The sequence below is a fragment of the Nycticebus coucang genome, chromosome 9, assembly GCF_027406575.1.
Source record: "Nycticebus coucang isolate mNycCou1 chromosome 9, mNycCou1.pri, whole genome shotgun sequence".
NCBI classification, from domain to species: domain Eukaryota; kingdom Metazoa; phylum Chordata; class Mammalia; order Primates; family Lorisidae; genus Nycticebus; species Nycticebus coucang.
Genome location: NC_069788.1, coordinates 40,865,366 through 40,883,881, shown reverse-complemented (window position 1 = coordinate 40,883,881; position 18,516 = coordinate 40,865,366). Strand labels below are relative to the sequence as shown.

At 40.6% G+C, this 18,516-nt stretch overlaps 2 protein-coding genes across 3 annotated transcripts in view; one reads left to right on the top strand and one right to left on the bottom strand.

Annotated features, from left to right (window-relative positions):
• BTBD9 (BTB domain containing 9) overlaps positions 1 to 13,769 on the bottom strand; it is a 478,407-nt gene extending 464,638 nt beyond the window's left edge. For both annotated transcript variants that reach the window (XM_053603528.1, XM_053603529.1), the window contains exon 1: positions 13,654 to 13,769. The gene's annotated coding sequence lies outside the window, so the exon portion shown is untranslated. The remainder of the gene's footprint in view (positions 1 to 13,653) is intronic.
• On the top strand, positions 13,038 to 15,613 carry LOC128594665 (uncharacterized). Its single transcript, XM_053603592.1, has 3 exons — positions 13,038 to 13,119; positions 13,535 to 14,008; positions 14,721 to 15,613. The coding sequence occupies exons 1-3, from the start codon at positions 13,038 to 13,040 to the stop codon at positions 14,981 to 14,983; spliced, it is 819 nt and encodes a 272-aa protein (XP_053459567.1). The 3' UTR covers positions 14,984 to 15,613.
• Positions 15,614 to 18,516: the final 2,903 nt, after the last annotated feature.

Genomic DNA, 18,516 nt, shown 5'->3' with positions numbered 1-18,516 from the left:
GCTGTAATCGAGCCTGAAACAGAAAGTGTGAGTGACTTTAGAATTTCCTCAATCTCTGATAAGTAAGTGAAGGCAGTGAAGAAATAATTGAAAGTCCTAGAGAAAGACTGACAACACAGAGCTAGAGAGGTAATAGAACAGTTATCACACCTGGGGAGAATTAACCCTTCCTTAACAAACTGTCACTGGGTGAATTCTCCACATCAAAAGAAATTAATTACCAATGAAATAAATGGTACACAATTACTTCAGTAGTTAGTAACTTGTACATATTTTAATGTTTAGGTAATTAAACTTTTAATCAAGGGGTGACAGAACAATAAAGACAGCAAAGAAATCATGAAAACAGTGCAAATGTACAAAAAATTATTACTACTTCAAAACAACAAATTAAGTATTGGAGAGAACGTCACCAACCCTTCAATTACATAACTGCAAAGATGGCTTCAGAGTGGTGCTTTTGATGCAGGCCGGAAAATGCCTAGTAATGATGGTGCTGATGAAATGAAGTCCTGATAAGCCAAAGTAGGGGTGTTGAATTAAACTACTAAAATTAAATTCTTATAGGCCAGGGATAGTGGCTCATGCCTGTAATCCTAGCACTCTGGGAGCCTGAGCTCACATGTTCGAGAACAGCCTGAGCAAGAGCGAGACTCCGTTTCTAAATATAGTCGGGTATTGTGGTGGGCACGTGTAGTCCCAGCTACTTGGGAGGCTGAGGCCAGAGAATGACTTGAGCCTAAGAGTTTGAGGTTGCTGTGAGCTATGATGCCATGGCATTTACCAAGGGCAACAAAGTGAGACGCTGTCTCAAAAAAAAAAGAATAAACATTAAAACATGCAGTATATTCACAGATATTTTTGAACAGATATACAAGAAACTTCATTACTTTTAATCTCCCTCATTATAATGGAAGCACCATTAAAGCATATCTTGGCTTATACTGTTTCCCCCTGCATCCCCAAAACACTGCAACAGTGTTTGGCATTTACGAGGCATTCAACAAATACTTGTTGAACAACTGGTAACAGTGGCTGCTTCCACGAGGTGCAACTAGATGTCTGTAAAGATGAGAGAGAGAAAATCTCCACTGTGTGATTTTTTCTATTTTTAAATTTTGTGCCCTGTTCATATGTAGCTTCCTTCAAAGTGATTTTAAAAAAAGGTAATGAGTTGATGTTAGAGGAAGTGTTACAAAGTATTTCTTCACTAGTCTGTCTTTCATCTCTGGGACTGGTTGTACTTGAAACTTCAGCATGAGCATTAGCAGGTATGCTCATGCTGTTAATATAAAGGCTCAAAAATAAATAGAAATGTTTAACTGGTTTAGCCCCTTTAGGAAACAATTTGCTATTCTTTACTAAAGCTAAAGATTTGCATATTCAGCAATTGTACTCCATCTACCTATACTAAAGTGTGTTTCTGAGGCATATGCAAGAAAGTCATAGTTTATTAATTGATAAATAGATTATCAATTGGGGGAGTTAGGAACAGGGTGAAAAGGGCAGAAGAAATGAAACTGACACTTTTCTGACAGTACCCTTTGACTCTGGAAACTTAACTTTTCACAAATTCAAGAAAGGATGATAAATAAAATCAACAAAAAGGGAGGGAGTGGGGTCTAATAGGAAGCACAAACAGAATCAAATGAACCAAATTGTATTTCAAATAAATAACATAACCACACTGAAGAAAGCTGAGGCGGGTGGTGGTTGATAACGGACTCATCTAATTCTGAACACCATTATTTGGATTTTAGGCCCTTAAGCTAACAATTTTAAAAATTGTTCTAGTTAGTGGATTTCTTTTCATTTTCAAAGAGGTATGGATTAGCAATTTTTTTCTTTCTTTCTTTTTTTTTTTTTTGAGACTGAGTGTCACTATGTCACCCTGGCTAGAGTGCAATAGCATCAGCATAGCTCACTGCACCCTCAAACTCCTGAGCTCCAGTAAGCCTCCTATCTCAGCCTCCCAGGGTGTTAGGTTTACGCGCAAGCCACAATGCCTGGCCAGGTTAGCAATTTTGAACTTGCTTTCCCAGAACATTAGGAGTATGCAAGTAAGTACCGTATTGTGCTGTGCATAAGGTGCTCCAGTGTATTATGTGCACCAATGTACAATGTAGACCTACATTTCTAGCTCAGATTTTTAGAAAAATACCTCTGGAGAAAGTGGCTAGCTCTCAGTAATAGAGACATATCTGGGGAGGGATAACGCTCCCCTGGTAAATGTGCAGATCACAGGGCCCTCTTGTAGCCCCTGCTCAGTGAAGGTTGCCCCTTCCCTCTCTCCTGGGAGCCCTTCCCTCCCCACCATGTTGGGAGCCATAGCCAAGATGGCCACATGAGTGGCTGGTGGGATGGGATTTTCTGAACTCACTCAGCCCATAGGCAGCCAGTAGGGTCCGTGGGGTCTGAGCAGGGATTCCAGTCCCAGCCTTGGCCCTACACCAGCACAGCTGCAGCCTAACTCACCTGGTCCAGGCCCTCAGTGGAGGCTGCTCCAACCCACTCCTGCCAAATGCCAGATCTTACTGGACTAGAATCCTAAGGGCCTGGTGGGCCCAGATGAGAGGACACAGCAGCCCTGGGAGGCCCACTGGCCTCCCCAACTCACAAGCCACACCACCCATGTATATAATGCACACCCTTAGTTTTCCCTCAAAAAACTGGGCAAAAAACATGTGCATTACACATGGCAAAATACAGTAAATATATTGTCAATAAAGGCAGCCAGATTCTCATAGAGAATCTGGAGTTACAAACATGAAAAGGGGAAGTGACGGAATAAACCTTGTAGCATAGGATTAAACTTAACTTGTCACTATAAACATGGTTTTGTTTTGCTTTTTTTTATTTTTTTATTAAATCATAGCTGTGTACATTATGTTTTACTTTGCTTTTAAATAGAGTCTCACTATTGAGCAGAGTGCCTTGGCAATGTAGCTCAAGCAACCTCAAACTCTTGGGCTTGAGCAATTCTCTTGCCTCCACCTCGCAAGTTGCTGGGACTACAGATGCCCACCACAATGCCCAGCTAGTTTTTCTATTTTTAGTAGAGATGGGTCCTACTCTTGCTCAGGCTGTTCTTGAACTCCTGAGTTTGGGCAATCCACCCACCTTGGCCTCCCAGAGTGTTAGGATTATAGGCCTGAGCCACCATGCCTGGCCTGGTTTTTAATATAGATACACAAAAATACAGAAGTGTGTGGTACACACACACACACCCCTGGGTCATCTATTTGTTAAGGGCCTAGAAGCAATGATACCCCAGTAGCTGTGAGCACACCAAACATTGTGAACTTGTTTCTAAATACAATTTTCTATCAAGTATTCTTTGGAGAAATAGCTGGTTCCAGGGCAGGAGCAGGGAAAATACTATTAAATATTTTATAATATTATATCTAATTATGTTTATAAAATAATTCATATTTAATAAGTTATTAAATGTTAATAAACATGAGATAAACCTGAACTATCTTGTTATCCCAGAAAATAAGGAAGTATCAAAGAATAATGAAGACATGTCAGAAAGACACAGAGCCAAACTAAAAGGGTTCCCACTGGTCAAATCTGAGGCAATTTGAGTTTTTAAGAAATGATAGCAAAGAATCATAAACCACTGAATAACATAGAATTCATGAGAGCATAGAGATATTAATTAACCATTAGTGAGAAGAAAGCCAACTAATAAATGTAAATCGAATGAGGGAATTAGACAATTTTCATTTAGCAACAATCATGGCACTAATTGATTCAAGAAAGAATCATAAATGGATCTTAAAACTAGTGAGTGAAAATTTGAGGAGTAACAAGATATTTACATAGTCTCAAAGTATCACCCCATAAGATACTTACTACTTACAAAGGAAAAATAGTAACTTTATAGTGGAGAAACCAGGAAGAACCCATTTAACTAATTTAACATCAGTTAACATCACCAATTATGAGATAAATTAACATCATTGGCCTTTTTACCTGAACCACTGAGAAAACACATCAGATCTATACTATTCCTGCCAAAAATGCATAATGTGGATCTAACTGTGACCAGATAAACTTCAAATAAGAGACATCCTAATAAAAAAATAAAAACTGGCCTATATTCTTCAAAAATGTCACTGTGATAATGATACAGATTGAAGGATTATTCCACATTAAAGGCCCTCCTTTAATGTACCTCATGGTCATGAGCAATGTACCTCATGGTCAGTTTTTTGTTTTGTTTCTGCATTTTGGATTTTTATTCTTTTGTTGCTATAAAGAGTATTCATAGATAAGCCACATGGGACAATTGATGAACTATGAAAAGGCCTGTAGATTAGACATAGTAATAGTATTTAATGATTATAAGGTGGTTAGTAAAAGAATATCTTTGTTTTTAGGAAATGCACACTGAAGGATTGGATATAGTATCTGCAACTTACTCTTCAACAGTTCAAAAGTTAAAAAAGAAAGTGGAAAAAGGATAGAACAAATGTAAAATGTTAACATTTGAGGAATGTGGTGAAGGTTACATGAAGAGTCTTTGTATTATTATTGCAACTTCTCTGTTTATCTGAAATTAGGTTAAAATGAAAAGCTAGAAAAAAGAAAATGCAGGTAATTGATATTTGTTGGGGTAGAGAGAATGAAGATTTGGTTAACATCTAAAGACATGAACTGTCAAAACAAATAGTATAAACCTAAATGTAATATGTCCTGAAAAAGTTTCCTGATTAAGCCATTCAAGTCCCATATATGTCCTCTAAAGAATAGGATTTAAAATAAAATGGATCCACTTACACCCTTACTCAAGGATAAAAGTTCATAAAGTACCCAAAGGACTTTTATATAACTTCATGGGGAGAGGTGAGATTTTAAGGATTTGTTTTTAAGTTCTGAATATTTAGTATAAATGTCATTTGCCTGAAAAAAATACAGCTCCTTCTCTAGAAGATTTTGCACCTATACATAAAGAAGTGGGAAATCTGAATGTTTATGTAAGATCTCCTGTCAATCATGTAAAAAAAATTAGGTCAAATACAGCATGTCTTCATAGAAGAATCAGCTTTGGTGCCTTTAATTGTCCAGCTCCTTTCCTCTTCCATTTCTAACTAAACTTATCAAATTGTCTTCAAACATTTAGACAGTTACTGAAATTTTAAATTCCTCCATCAATATTTCCTAAATTAGCAGGACAAGTATTTTTTCATCAGGACATTCACATACTAGAGCCCCATGTTGATACCAGGAGTTGACATGAAATAGAAAAAGCATCAGCTCAGGAGCAAGCCTTGATCTGAGCCCAGTCTCATCTCAAATTGGTCTCTCCATTCCGGAACTCAGTTGCCTTATTAATAAAATAAAGACAATGTCCAATTAATTTGTAAGATTGTTATTACGCTATTATAAGGATTAAACAATATGTAGAAAGGGCCTTGCATAATGCAGTCACTAGGTAAAAGCAGCTAGTTGTTACCGGTCTTTTTGTTTATATGTATTATGAATACACTTCCCAAATCAAGAAAACAAGTACACAGACTGCCATAATATTTTGTATCTCCTATTCAGATGCAAAAGGCAGTGTAGGTTAGTGTGGACTTATGCTTTGTTATCATCTCTGAAACATTAGAATAGCTTATGAGCTGACATCAAAACTGAACACTTAGGGCCGCACAGTGGCCCATACCTGTAATCGTAGCACTCTGGGAGGCCGAGGCAGATGGATTGCTTGAACTGAGGAGTTCAAGACCAGCCTGAACAAAAAATGAGACCCCCATCTCTACTAAAAATAGAAAAATTGAGACAAGAGGATCGCTTGAGCCCAAGAGTTGGAGGTTGCCATGAGCTTGCCGCGAGCTATGACACCATGGCACTCTACCCAGGACAACAGCTTAAGACTCTGTCTCAAAAAAAAAAAAAAAAAAAAAAAATACTTAATACTTAGTCACTCAAGAAACATGAATATCTAGTCTACAATCAATATTTATATAGCACTTACCATTCTCCTCTATCAAAAAAAATCTGTATAACTCTATATTCTTCATGGCCCCTTGCATACATCAGGCTTAATGAATTTAACTTCAAGTCCTCAATGTTTGTTCCTATCAACACAATCTTAAGATGATAAAAGTTAGGCATATTCCTCCTGATAGTATTCGTGTGTGCACACTCACACTCTCAGGTGCCCAAAGCAATTATCATTTCTCCAGGTCCAGCACTTCACACAACTTCTGGCATGTAGTAAATGCTTACTGAAATTAGTTGAGAGATAAATGAGAGAGAATAAGCACCTAGGAAGCATGCTGAGTAGTTAACCTGTCAGTCATGAAGCTCCAGTTTAACTCCTGAAATCCCTTTATAAATGTATTTATAACTGTACACAACTACTGTCGGATTCCGCTATACAGTGGAACTCCTTTGTATGATAATTTCCTGTGAGAGAGGAGGACTAACATCTGTGCTATTTGCTAAAAGTCCTCAGTATATGTGACATGTAAGACCCAAGAAATACTGGCAAACAGAAATAGAGTAAACTCCCATGATCTGGCATTCCGAAGCCACAGGCACGCAACCCAACCCCTCCCAAAATCAGAGTTTAACCTTGGTGGCCATGCCCTCAGTAAACCTCTGCTGCACTCCCAGGGCTCCCACGTCCTTATTTAGGACCTCTACTGCTTTCCTGGCTAGTCACAATTGTATATGAACTTTCTACTGCTGCCATTATACGCCCTGTGCTTTTTGTGGGACATTTTTATTACACTGTTACAGCTATTATTTATCAGACTATAAGTGGAGTTCTAACTGGTCATACCCCACATATACTACACTGCATTGCTATTGTGTCTTTATTGATATGGGGTTAAATAATGGAGTGTTACTGCACATACAGTGTTGTAATATGGTTTGCTGGGACTCGTAGCCCACAAGCTTGGTATCCTATACCCATTTACATAAATTATGTCTGCTTAATGCTGTGAGACTGCCTAATTCCGTGAGACTTTATTGCTGTATATATTAGTGCATACATTATATACACATTGGGGTAATACAGTAAAACTACATTATAGTAAGTGAAGTTTGCCTTTGTCTTAATTTGTTTTTAATCAGTGTATTTCAATATTAATATCAATTCAATACAGAATTATGGCATAGTATGGTGAGTATGTAGAATTAATTATGCCTTTTTTGGCTCTTTTTTAATTTTTATTCTTTACTGAGCAATAATAATAATGCAAAAAAGTAACATTCACATTGTCAGATAAAAGTATGTCTATCATAGAAGGCTTTGACTCTGAGGTTCAATATGGAGTCATCAGTTAACTTCTTATTTTTTTTTCAAAGTCTCAAAAAATAGACAACTAATATTTATAAATAAAAATAAAAGATAATTTAAAAAAAAGATCAAAAAATTGTCTCACTTTTTTTTTTTTTTTTTTTTTTTTGAGACAGAGTCTCAAGCTGTTGCCCTGGGTAGAGTGCCATGGCATCACAACTCACAGCAACCTCAAACTCTTGGGCTTAAGCAATTCTCTTGCCTCAGCCTCCCCCCAAGTAGCTGGGACTACAGGCACTCGCCACAACACCCAGCTATTTTTTTGTTGCAGTTGTCACTATTGTTTCAGCTGGCCTGGGCTGGGTTCAAACCCTTGGTGTATGTGGCCAGTGCCCTACCCACTGAGCTACAGGTGCCGCCCAATTACACCTATTTTTAATAGTAACTCTCAAGCCACCAGCCACCAGACATTTATCTGGAATCTACCAATCTCTGTGGATGCCCAGATAATGGGGAGATTCAGATTCCTCCCCATTTGTGTTGCTGTGATTATAGTTCTTCCTGTTTCTTTCCTTTGGGGTTTTGTCCATGTTATCAACCTTACTGGAAATAAGGAACTAGGAGTATATGATTTGCCTCCCATATAAAACTCCAAGATGCTTAATATAGGACACAGATTGAACTCTTGGAATATATTATTAACAACTTCTTTGTAAACTGGATTGTGATTTTTTTTTTCAGTATTAAGATAGGATTTATTAGATAGAAAGGAATACAGAAGGAATAAAAAGTAACAGAGCTTCTGGCAAAGGGAAAGACCCAAGTCAGAAGTCTCCCTGAATTGTGATTTTTTTTTTTTTAAGGGAGAAAGGAGGGCACCTACCACAAAGTGAAATACACATAGCTACACATCAGCTATTTGAAAGAAATTTTCTCCAGTTATTTTTTGTGTGTGTAAAATTAGTAACAGCATCCTCCTCGTGACTCATCAAAGATATAAGAGGATGAATGAAATCTGTGTGCAAAGTACATGCAATCAGACACAAGGACAGTATTAATCAGCTTCAAATGTTATTGCTATGAACTAGGCATTATACAGGATTCTGGAGAAGACAAAAATAAGAATGAAATGAGATCTATGGGATTGGAAATCAGACTGGTGGACTTGTCTGGAGAGTCTGGAGGCTATTAAATTTCTATTTTTCTCTAAATTCTCTCGTGGTTCTCAATAAACCTCAACCTCTTTATTAGTGTCTACGCTGCCTCCTCTTTTTTCACCTAACCTGTAAGTCAATAGTTCTCAAAGTGTGGTCCAGGAACTAGCAGCATAAGTATATGTGGCAACTTGTTCAAATGCAACTTCTCCAAGTCCCAGTTCAGACCTACTAAATAAAAAACTATGGGGGTGGGACGATAGCAGGAATGATGTTTGTTATCTCAGGAATGAGTTCCAAAGATGAGTTTGGCCCCCTTCCCTCTCTCTCGACCATGGGGTGCCTTCTGCCATGTTATGACGTAGCAAGTAGGCCCTCACCAGATTCTGGGACCTTGATTTTGGACTTCCTAGCCTCTAAAATTGAAAGAAAGAAATTTCTTTTTTTTTTTTTTTTGAGACAGAGTCTCAAGCTGTCACCCTGAGAGTGCCATAGTGTCACAGCTCACAGCAACCTCAAACTCTTAGGCTTAAGAGATTCTCTTGCCTCAGCCTCCCAAGTAGCTGGAACTACAGGCGCACACCATAAGGTCCGGCTATTTCTTTGTTGTTGTTGTTGTTGCAGTTGTCCTTGTTTTTTTAGCTAGCCCGGGCCGGGTTCGAACCCACCAGCCTCGGTGTATGTGGCCAGCACCCTACCCACTGAGCTATGAGCACCGCCCTAGGAAAGAAATTTCTGTTTTTTATACCCAGTCTCAGCCAGGCATGATGGCTCATGCTTGTAACCCTAGCACTCTGGGAAGCTGAGGTGAGAAGATCCCTTGAGCTCAGGAGTTTGAGATCAGCCTAAACAAAGTGAGACCTCATCTCCACTAAGAATGGAAAAATTAGCTGGGCGTAGTAGTGGTATGCACCTGTAGTCCCAGCTACTCAGGAAGCTGAGACAGGAGGATTACTTGAGCCCAGGAGTTTGAGGTTGCTGTGAGATAGGCTGATGCCATGGCACTCTATCCTGAGGTGACAGAGTGAGACTCTGTCTCAAAAAAATTACCTAGTTTCTGGTACTCTGCTATAGGAGCACAATGGGACTCAGACAAGAACTAAACTAAGTTCGAACACTAATTTAGGTGTTGATTTCCAAAAGTTCCCTTCACTTTCCTATCCAGTTCTCATTCTCCATTTTCTGGATAGTTAGACCCTCTACAACCACTACATCTATTACTACTAATAATAATAATACCAATATCTGCAATTTACTAAATATTTATTAGCTAGACATTATGCTAATGACTGTGCACATACTACCTTTCTTAATCTCCACAATTCTTAAATTCAGATAAGAAGCCTAGGGTTAGAGATGTTAAATGACTTCCCCAAGGTCACCCAACCAATACATGGGATAACAGATTTGACCTGGAATATTCCTAACTCCAAAGTCCCTGAAGTTAGCTACTATACTAACATGCCTTCCAGAAGGTTGCTACTCCCATGGTTTTAGCTGTTATCTACATTACCATTGTTCCTAACCATCTCATAAACTGTGAAGCAGAATTTCCAATTACCTAATGCATCTATTTAAACTCCTCACAGGGGCCTTAGAATTAACATGACATTACTTCTTCTTTCCTCTGAAAACCTGTTCCTCTTCCTATATTTTCTAATTTAATGTCCTCATAATCACACAGTTAGTTGCTCAAGCTAGACACGTCCCCTTGGACTTCTCACTCTCCCTCACCTCTAGCTGGCCATAAAATTTAGATTTTCACATCTATAAATGTCTCTACAATCTACCCACTCCCACTGTCCTCCTTCAGCTAGCAACACCTCTCTTACCTGCAGTGTAAGTGGTCCTCCTGCCTCTCCTCTCTAAGGTGATTTGTATGATCTGATTATTCTAGCTTGTATGGCTCTCCGCTGCCAGTTCAATGGGATGGGAAGAATCTAGACTTTTTAGAAGGGAGTAAAAGACCCCCTCATAATTTGGCTCCAAAAATACCTTTCCTGTCTCATCACTTCTGCCACGCAACAAGCCTATAAGAAACAATCCAAGATATAGTATTTTCAAAAATATCATTCAATTTTATTCTTCAGCAATTTTCCTTACGCCAGCCCTCTCTACCCCTTTACATGTGGCAAAATTCTAAAATTTAAGTTAACTCAGGGTTAACTTAATGTTCCATCTCTTCTCTTCAAAGTTTTCCCTATCAATTTTTTCCAAATTGCAGCCAAGTGCCCCAGGGCAAGCACACCCTGGCACCCCCTGCTCCGGAGAGGCTACGGGTTGGGGAGAGTGGAAAAAAGCCCCCGAACCCACCAGAGGAGACCTCAGCCAAAGTGATCTATTCTCTAGTACTTTATTCATCCCCAAAGTGATTAATTTATCGCAACATAAAATGATCACTGGTTATCTCCTCTGATGAATACTTAGAGAACTTACTCTGTCTTGAATTCATCTTTGTCTCCCCAGAACTCAACAGAAAGAACAGCTAGCTATAGCCAGCACCCAATAAATAATTGTTGAGTTGTGAAATAATGCAACATTTGCTGTTGTAACTTTACGCATCTTGGTTAGCAATCTAACTTCAAGTTTACTTGCCACTCAAAAGAATTTTCACGTAACAAAAGACCAAGGGTTCAATATTCAACAACGTGTTTATTCTCCAATCTTTTTGTCAATATTTTTAAGTATTCTTCATCAGAAAGGCTCCTTTCCCAACTAACATTACTTGTATTATTTACAGGATCAACGGTAACAAACCCACAGAGATAATCAAAAGCAAAATGGTGTCATTGAGTGTGGCTGGATGACTACTTTGGGTACATCATTTCAGTACCAAGAGAATGGCCCAAGTACATCAGGTAGATTTTAAAAAGAAAGGCATGCACTGCTAACTACCTAAAATGAATGCACATTAGTGAGGCATTTATTCCAAATATTAATAGTAGTTGAAATAAAAAATAGATAACAACCTGATCCTGGTTCTACTATAAGACACTCATTCCAAGTAAGGATAACGCTCTTGCCTAAGTAACACAAGCCCATCTTACCCTATAAGCAGGCTCCATCTTGTTATCAGTGGGTTGCTGTAAGCCTGCCTTAGTCCCCAACACTGTGCTTTCCCAACGGGCTAAACCCTCTCTCTCCAATATTCCAGAGACTTTCTGCTCTAGTCACCAGACAGGTAAGTCTGCTCAATATATCCCCCAACAACCAAATTCACAATATTTTCTGAGTACATGATTTCTTATCTAATTCAAATTTTACACTTCTTTCAAAGACCACCTCAAATCTTACCTCTTCCAAAGAGTTCCCTAACTCAGCTCACATGTCCTATCTTTTCTACATTTCTACCACACTTTCAGTCCTCACATAGCAATTGTTTACCTATTACTTAATTTTGTTTTACAATTATTTTATATTCATATGTTGTCTTTTCCTATCTAGACTGCTGCTTTTGAAGGAAAAAAAGCCAAGTCTTCTATGTTATATGTAACCCCACAATCATATTCTCAAATATAATACTAGACCAAGGGGGACACATGTATTAAGTACTTGAAGGACTGAATTAAATATTTTCTATACACTACTGACACAGTGTGGCCTATAACAATTATCTATTGCTTGCCTACTCTGTGACAAGCACTTTTCCAACAGCTGGAGATAGGCCGAGGAGAACACAGATGTGATTCCTGTCCTAAAAGCTATTGTAGTCCAAAGAGGAAGAAATCTTGAATCCTAAGTATTCTAAGTGTTACAGAGCAAGATTATTACTGGTTCCAAAATACAAAAGAACCTCAAGTAACATACTTTACAGAGTCTTGGTTATGAAACTAAATCACAAAACTTTAGAGCTGAATGAAAACTAAAGTATTTTCCTCAACTTTCTTGCACAAATTATGATTAAATCCCAGTAAAATCTTTTTACTCGTTCTCTGCATTAACTCAAACAGCAGAAAGTCAGAAAAGACTAATTTCTTCCCTATCTCCAATAGTCGTCCTTTCCAAAGATGGTAACTACAACCACTACACATCTATCTACCCATGAGTATGTCCAGCACACGAAGAGATCCCTAGGCTAGCTCGGCGTCCATTGCACACTGGTTACGGCGCCGGCCACACGCACCGAGGCTGGCGGGTTTGAACTCAGCTCCAGCCAGCTAAAACAACGATGACAAGTGCAACCAAAAAATAGCCGGGCGTTGCGGTTGGCGCCTCTTGTCCCAGCTACTTGGGAGGCAAGAGAATCACTTAAGCCCAAGAGTTTGAGGTTGCTGTGAGCTGTGACGCCAGAGCCACATAGTGAGACTCTGTCTCAAAAAATAAAAAGAGAGAGAGAGAGAGTCCTAGGCTGATGATCTGCTGCACCTTCACACTCTGTTTTCTCTGATCATCAACAATTTCCAGCCCCACAAACCGAACAGAAAGAATCAGTACTTTCTGCCCAGAAAATAGGAAGCCTATACTATGCTTTTAGGAAAAACAAAAAAACAGTGCTTCCATACTTTCTTGGCCCTAGTAATGACAAGTACCAACAGTTCTGGGAAACATAACAACCTATTTGAGTCTATGAGGAAGTCACAACTGAGATGGGTATCACTCTTGGTCTCAAAACCGGCTGTGGTAAAATGTCAAGGAAGCACATGCACATACATGTGAAATTGGAAACTCTCGGCCAACAGGTGGACTGCCCCGTTTCTACACTGACAGGTAGCCTTCCCTAGATCGTGGGTGTGTCTGACGCCCCACGCAGGCACTGATTCACAACTCTCTCCATAACAACCAGCTCCTACTCAGAGCCTGGCCAGGGCAAGGGAGATGAGGGCCCCAGGACCCCCAAATGTTCCGAACCCCAACCCCGGAGTCCTCGGTTCGGCCTCCTCTCGGTGTCAAACAATGTTGTCTCAGACAGGATGAGAGGCTGCTCGAAGAACCCAGGCTGCTTCAGATTCGAACTCCTCTGTTTGGGAGGCTGGTAGAGCCACTCGAAGCCAACTACTTCCTACACACACCTTCGAGAGCCACCATTCCTCCCAGGCCCCTAGCTAGCTTCCCAGAGCGCCCGGGCCCAGGAACTGACCCTGCTCAGCCCCCGTCCCCTCTCCTTCCCCGCCCCCGGAAAAAGCGGCAAAGAGGCGTGGAGCGGCGCGCGCGGGTACGGTGGGGGCGCGCGTCCCCGCGCCCCGGGCCCGCGCAGCGGATGCGGCCAGGCCCCACCTCCTCTGTGAGGCCCGGGATACTCACCCCAACGATGTTTCTCTGCGACCTAGCCGCCGGCACAGACGCCTCCTCCGCCTGCTCCGCAGCCCCCTCGTAGCCACCGCCTCCTGCGCCGCTGCCGTCGCTGCCGTCCTCGTCGCCGCCGCCGCCGCCACCGCGGCGCGCGTCCGCTTTCACGCACACCGCCGTGGCCGCGCACGCGTGTCTGCGCGCTGGCGTCACTTAGCAACCAGACGACCGCGGCCCGGCGGGGTCCCAGAGTTCAGGGTCCAGAGGTCTCCTCCCGCGGGCTCGGCGGCTTTTGCCCACCCTCCCGACCCGCTGCCTCTCCCGAGCAGGGGGCGCCAGGGTGTGGCTGCCCTGCGGCACCTGGCTCCGGGTAAGTTCCGTCACCATACGTCACTGTATCACGTCACGGGTGCGCGTCAAGGCGTATGGGAAGGTCTTGTGCTCTTATAGTGGAGGCAGCAGTGGTCGCGTCCAGGCTGGCGCAGACCTGATCGGCAAGTAATGTGAGATACAGGAAGGTTCTCCAAGGAGTGCGCCCAAAAGGGACTCGGTGGGCGGTTAATGTCGAGGCCGCACAGTGATATTCAACTTCAGCAGGGTGTGGTGGACTGAGCCTTGACTTCCCTTGATTTTTCCGTTTCCTTGTTGTATAAATGGATATAGTAATAATCTGTCCTGGCTAATGAAATAATGTATTGAAAGGCACTTTGTAAAGTATAAAGCTCGTTCGACTTTAAAATAGCTTTCTCATAAGACAAGGCAGTCGAGCGAGAACAGTGGAGAGCATGAACTTAGGATACCTAGAAATCTGGGTGCGGGTCTGACCCCAACTGATGTTGGAGAGTAAAGTGAGTGACCTTTGGCTCTGGGGCAGCTGGGGGATCCGGGTGTGGGAGTTGGAGGTGACTTAATTCCAGTCAAAGGATGTTTCATTAGTAAAAGGAAGTGAAAATAGGAAGACCAAGGTTTGGGCAGAGAGACCCCTTTTGAGGCCGTATGTATTTGAACTCATCATCATACCTCACACTAAGGAATGTCACCGCCACTATCTTTTAACTTCTTTTTTTTTTTGTTTGAGACAGTCTCACCATCCCACCCTCGGTGGAGTGCTATGGCGTCACAGCTCACAGTAACCTCAAACTCCCGGGCTCCAGCGATTCTCCTGCCTCAGCCTCCCAAGCAGCTGGGACCACAGGCACACGCCACAACGCCCGACTATTTTTCTGTTGCAGTTGCCATTGTTGTTTACCTGGCCCGGGCCAGACTCAAACCCGCCAACCTCGGTGCATGTGGCCGATGCTGTAATCACTGTACACAGGCACCGACCCACTATCTAGTAACTTAGACACTATGGTTAACCCAGATCCCCTATTCCGACAACAGAGAACTGTTTTAGTGTTTTCCTCTGCTTCTCCCAGAGCAGAACCTGGGGTGGAAAGAGAGTATCTAGGGCTACGAAGCATGTAAACCTATTTAGTTTCAGAGTTTGGCATTAGGAAGCTCTTTGTCCACAGGTAATATCCAGTATCAATTTTGTCAGTTGTGCTATACAGAATAATGTCCCCTAAGATGTCTACATCATAATCTCCAGAATTTACATGAGTATGTTGTATTGGCAATACATTAGCAATCTGCAGGCATGATTAAATTATGGTTCTGGGGAGATTATCCTGGATTATCTAGCTGGGCTGGAGGCAAGCGCATCAAAATCAGAGAAAGAAATAAAATCATGGAAGCAGAGGTCAGAAAGAGATTTGAAGATGTTATGTTCTTGGCCTTGAAGATGAACCCAAGGAATGCAGGCAACCTGTAGAAGCTGGAAAAAGCAAAGAGATGGATTCTTCCCTCATGCCCTTAGAAGAATCACAGCCTTGAAAACACCCAAATTTTAGGACTTCTCATCTCTAGAACTGTAAGACAATAAATTTGTATTGCTTTAAACCATTAAGTTTGTGGTAATTTGTTACATCAGCTATAGGAAATCAATGCTGTCAGTAATAAAGATAATATTTGGTTTCTTGCTACTCTCTTCTTAATCTGGAAAAAAAAATACAATTTATTAGACCCCCTCAGAGACTATAGCAATGCGACTGTAATTTGATGGAGGAAACCTTGAGGGAAATATCCAATAAGCTGTCAAATTAGGTAGGAGGGTTTGGGGTGCTCCCACTGAATGGGCACAATGTAGAAGTGTATGGCACCCCTTTGGGAGCAAGGCATAACTACGAGAGGGACTCTACCTAATAATTTCAAATATTGTGATTTGGTTGTTTGTGCCCTCACATTAACCGGAAATTTAAAAATCTCCAAAACAGTCAAATTACACAGGTTTATGAATGAGAATGTGTGTTTAAATAGATTTGGAGAATATTAACCTATAATTGGTCATTTAAGCCCTAGGCATGACTGGAATCAATCGGGAAGAAAATATAGAAGAAACAATAGGGAGGACTAAAGTTAGGGTCCCCAGAGGAATGCTAACTTCAAAAGGAGGTGGCAGTCAAAACCCCACAAAGAAGTCTGAAGAATGGCCATAGAGAGAAAAGGAGGACCAGATAAAAATAAAACCTCTGAAGCCAAGGTAGGAAAGAAATGCAAAATGGAGCAGGGTCAACAGAGTCAGAGACCACAAACAGGTCGAGTATATTAAGGGCTGGATTTAGCAACATAAAAGTAATTGGTGACCAACAATAGCAGCTTCAGTGGAGTAATGGAGATAGATGCCAGATCACTCAGGTCTGAAAGGCAGATCAGTATAGTGGATTGGCCTCTGGACTGGTTCATGGGAATTTGAGATTCTAATCTTGGTTGTGGACATTAGGTAGGTAACTTTGGACAAATCACTCAACTATTCTAGGCTTTGATTTTCTCTTCTCCCCCAAGGTTGAGTCTATAACTTGCATTAATTTCTATATAATCCCCCAAATTTATATTAGATTCATTGGCTTATAACAGCACACTTTAAATCCTACTCACATCATTTCACCAAACATGGAGAGTCAGTGTATTATGTGCCAGCTTCTGTACTATGGCTATGACACAGTTCTTCAAGAAACTCACAGTCAAGAGAGAAATACTAAGTATGTAACAAGTTGACATGATTTTTTTTTTTTTTTGCAGTTTTTGGCTGGGTCCAGGTTTGAACCCACCACCTCCGGTATGTGGGGCTGACGCCCTACTCCTTTGAGCCACAGGCACCGCCCACCATAAGTCCTTTTTTTAAAAAATGCAAGGTATAAAAGTAATAAATAAATATAATACAATGTACTGTAATAGAATCTCTACAAGGTGAAATGAGGACTATATGAAGTTATATATATAATCAGTTCTGCCTAATGGAAGTCAGGCTATTATATAATACAGCAGAACCTCCATAGTTCTGACCATCTCCTTAAGTTAGCCTAATTTTCATAGAAGAGATATGGACCACATGTATATATCAGTACAGTAGGCCTAGTTCCTTATGTTGACCACTTTTGTATGTTGACCAGTTTGTTAACAGTCCTTTGGGTGGTCAGCTTACAGAGGTTCTACTTACCTACGCTGTCAGACACAGTGTGCCTCAAAATGGACACAGATGTGCCAAGGCATTTCCATGAGATTGAAAAAGACCAAGAGAATTGTGCTCAGTTAAGTGATGTCACTTAACATTCCTTCCGGGTAGTTTTTTGGTGATCTGAATGAATATGTACAACTAAACCAAAATTGTTTAAATGGAAAAATGGTCATAAGTAAAAGTTGAATACAAGAGTAATTCATTTATTTTACCATCAGATTCAAAAGGAAATATCATTGTCATTAATGTCATGCTCTGGTACATTTGCTCAGCTAATCCTCATATATTAGTGCATTTAATTTTGCAAACATTAGCTTATTATATTGACCACAGATGTTATATCTCAGTTTTAGCAAATAGGATGCAAAGTTCAAATAATTCATTTAAGGTCAGAGAGCAATTGAATAGTAAACTAAGATTTAGACCCAGCATTCTCTCTCCAGAAAACTCTCACTCAGGCCCTTGGTACTATAGTTTAATGTGCATGCATTTATTTTTTAATAAATAAATTAGGGCAGTGCCTGGGGCTCAAAGGAGTAGGGCGCCAGCCCCATATACCGGGTTCAAACCCAGCCCCAGCCAAAATAAATAAATAAATAAATTAGCATTTACTTTAATAATAATGATGCTTGCTAAGTGCCAGGTGCACAGTACTTGTACCTATGTTACCATGTGTAAGCATGTTATATTTGGTAGCTTATTTAAGCTTCGTAATAGCCCTTTGAAATAGGTGATAATTATTAATACAATATTTTACAAATCAGGAAACTAAGGCACAGAAAGGTTAAGTAATTATTCAAGGTACAATTAATAAATGATAGAGCCAGGATTCAAATCTAGGTAGCTGGGTGGTAGAGTCTTTGCTCTTAAACCCTATTGCTACCGTTACACCTTTAACCTTCTGCTTACACTGAGCAATTCTAGAAGACATAGCTTATAGGTGGTTGTGTGGAATATCACTCTGTGTTCCTTACATGAACACAAGAGAATTTTTTCTTTCTGAGCCAAAAGTCATGAAACGTATGGCTACCCTTGAGTAACTAATGTGTCGTTTTCTCTTTATAGACAATATGAATTACATAACTAGCTGTTTTCTCCCTTTTCACTTTGACAAGAAGCTCTGAGTAAATTTGTTGCTCATCATTTGTAAATGGGTAAATTGGCCTACATATCTATTATTCTGTTAATTTGAAATTTTTCAAAATAAATAGTTGGGGGGAATAACATAATTTTAAAAATTTTTCTTTAAATTGTTGTCTCAGTGCCCATAGCTCAGTGGTTAGGACACCGGCCACATACACCAGGGCTGGTGGGTTCCAACT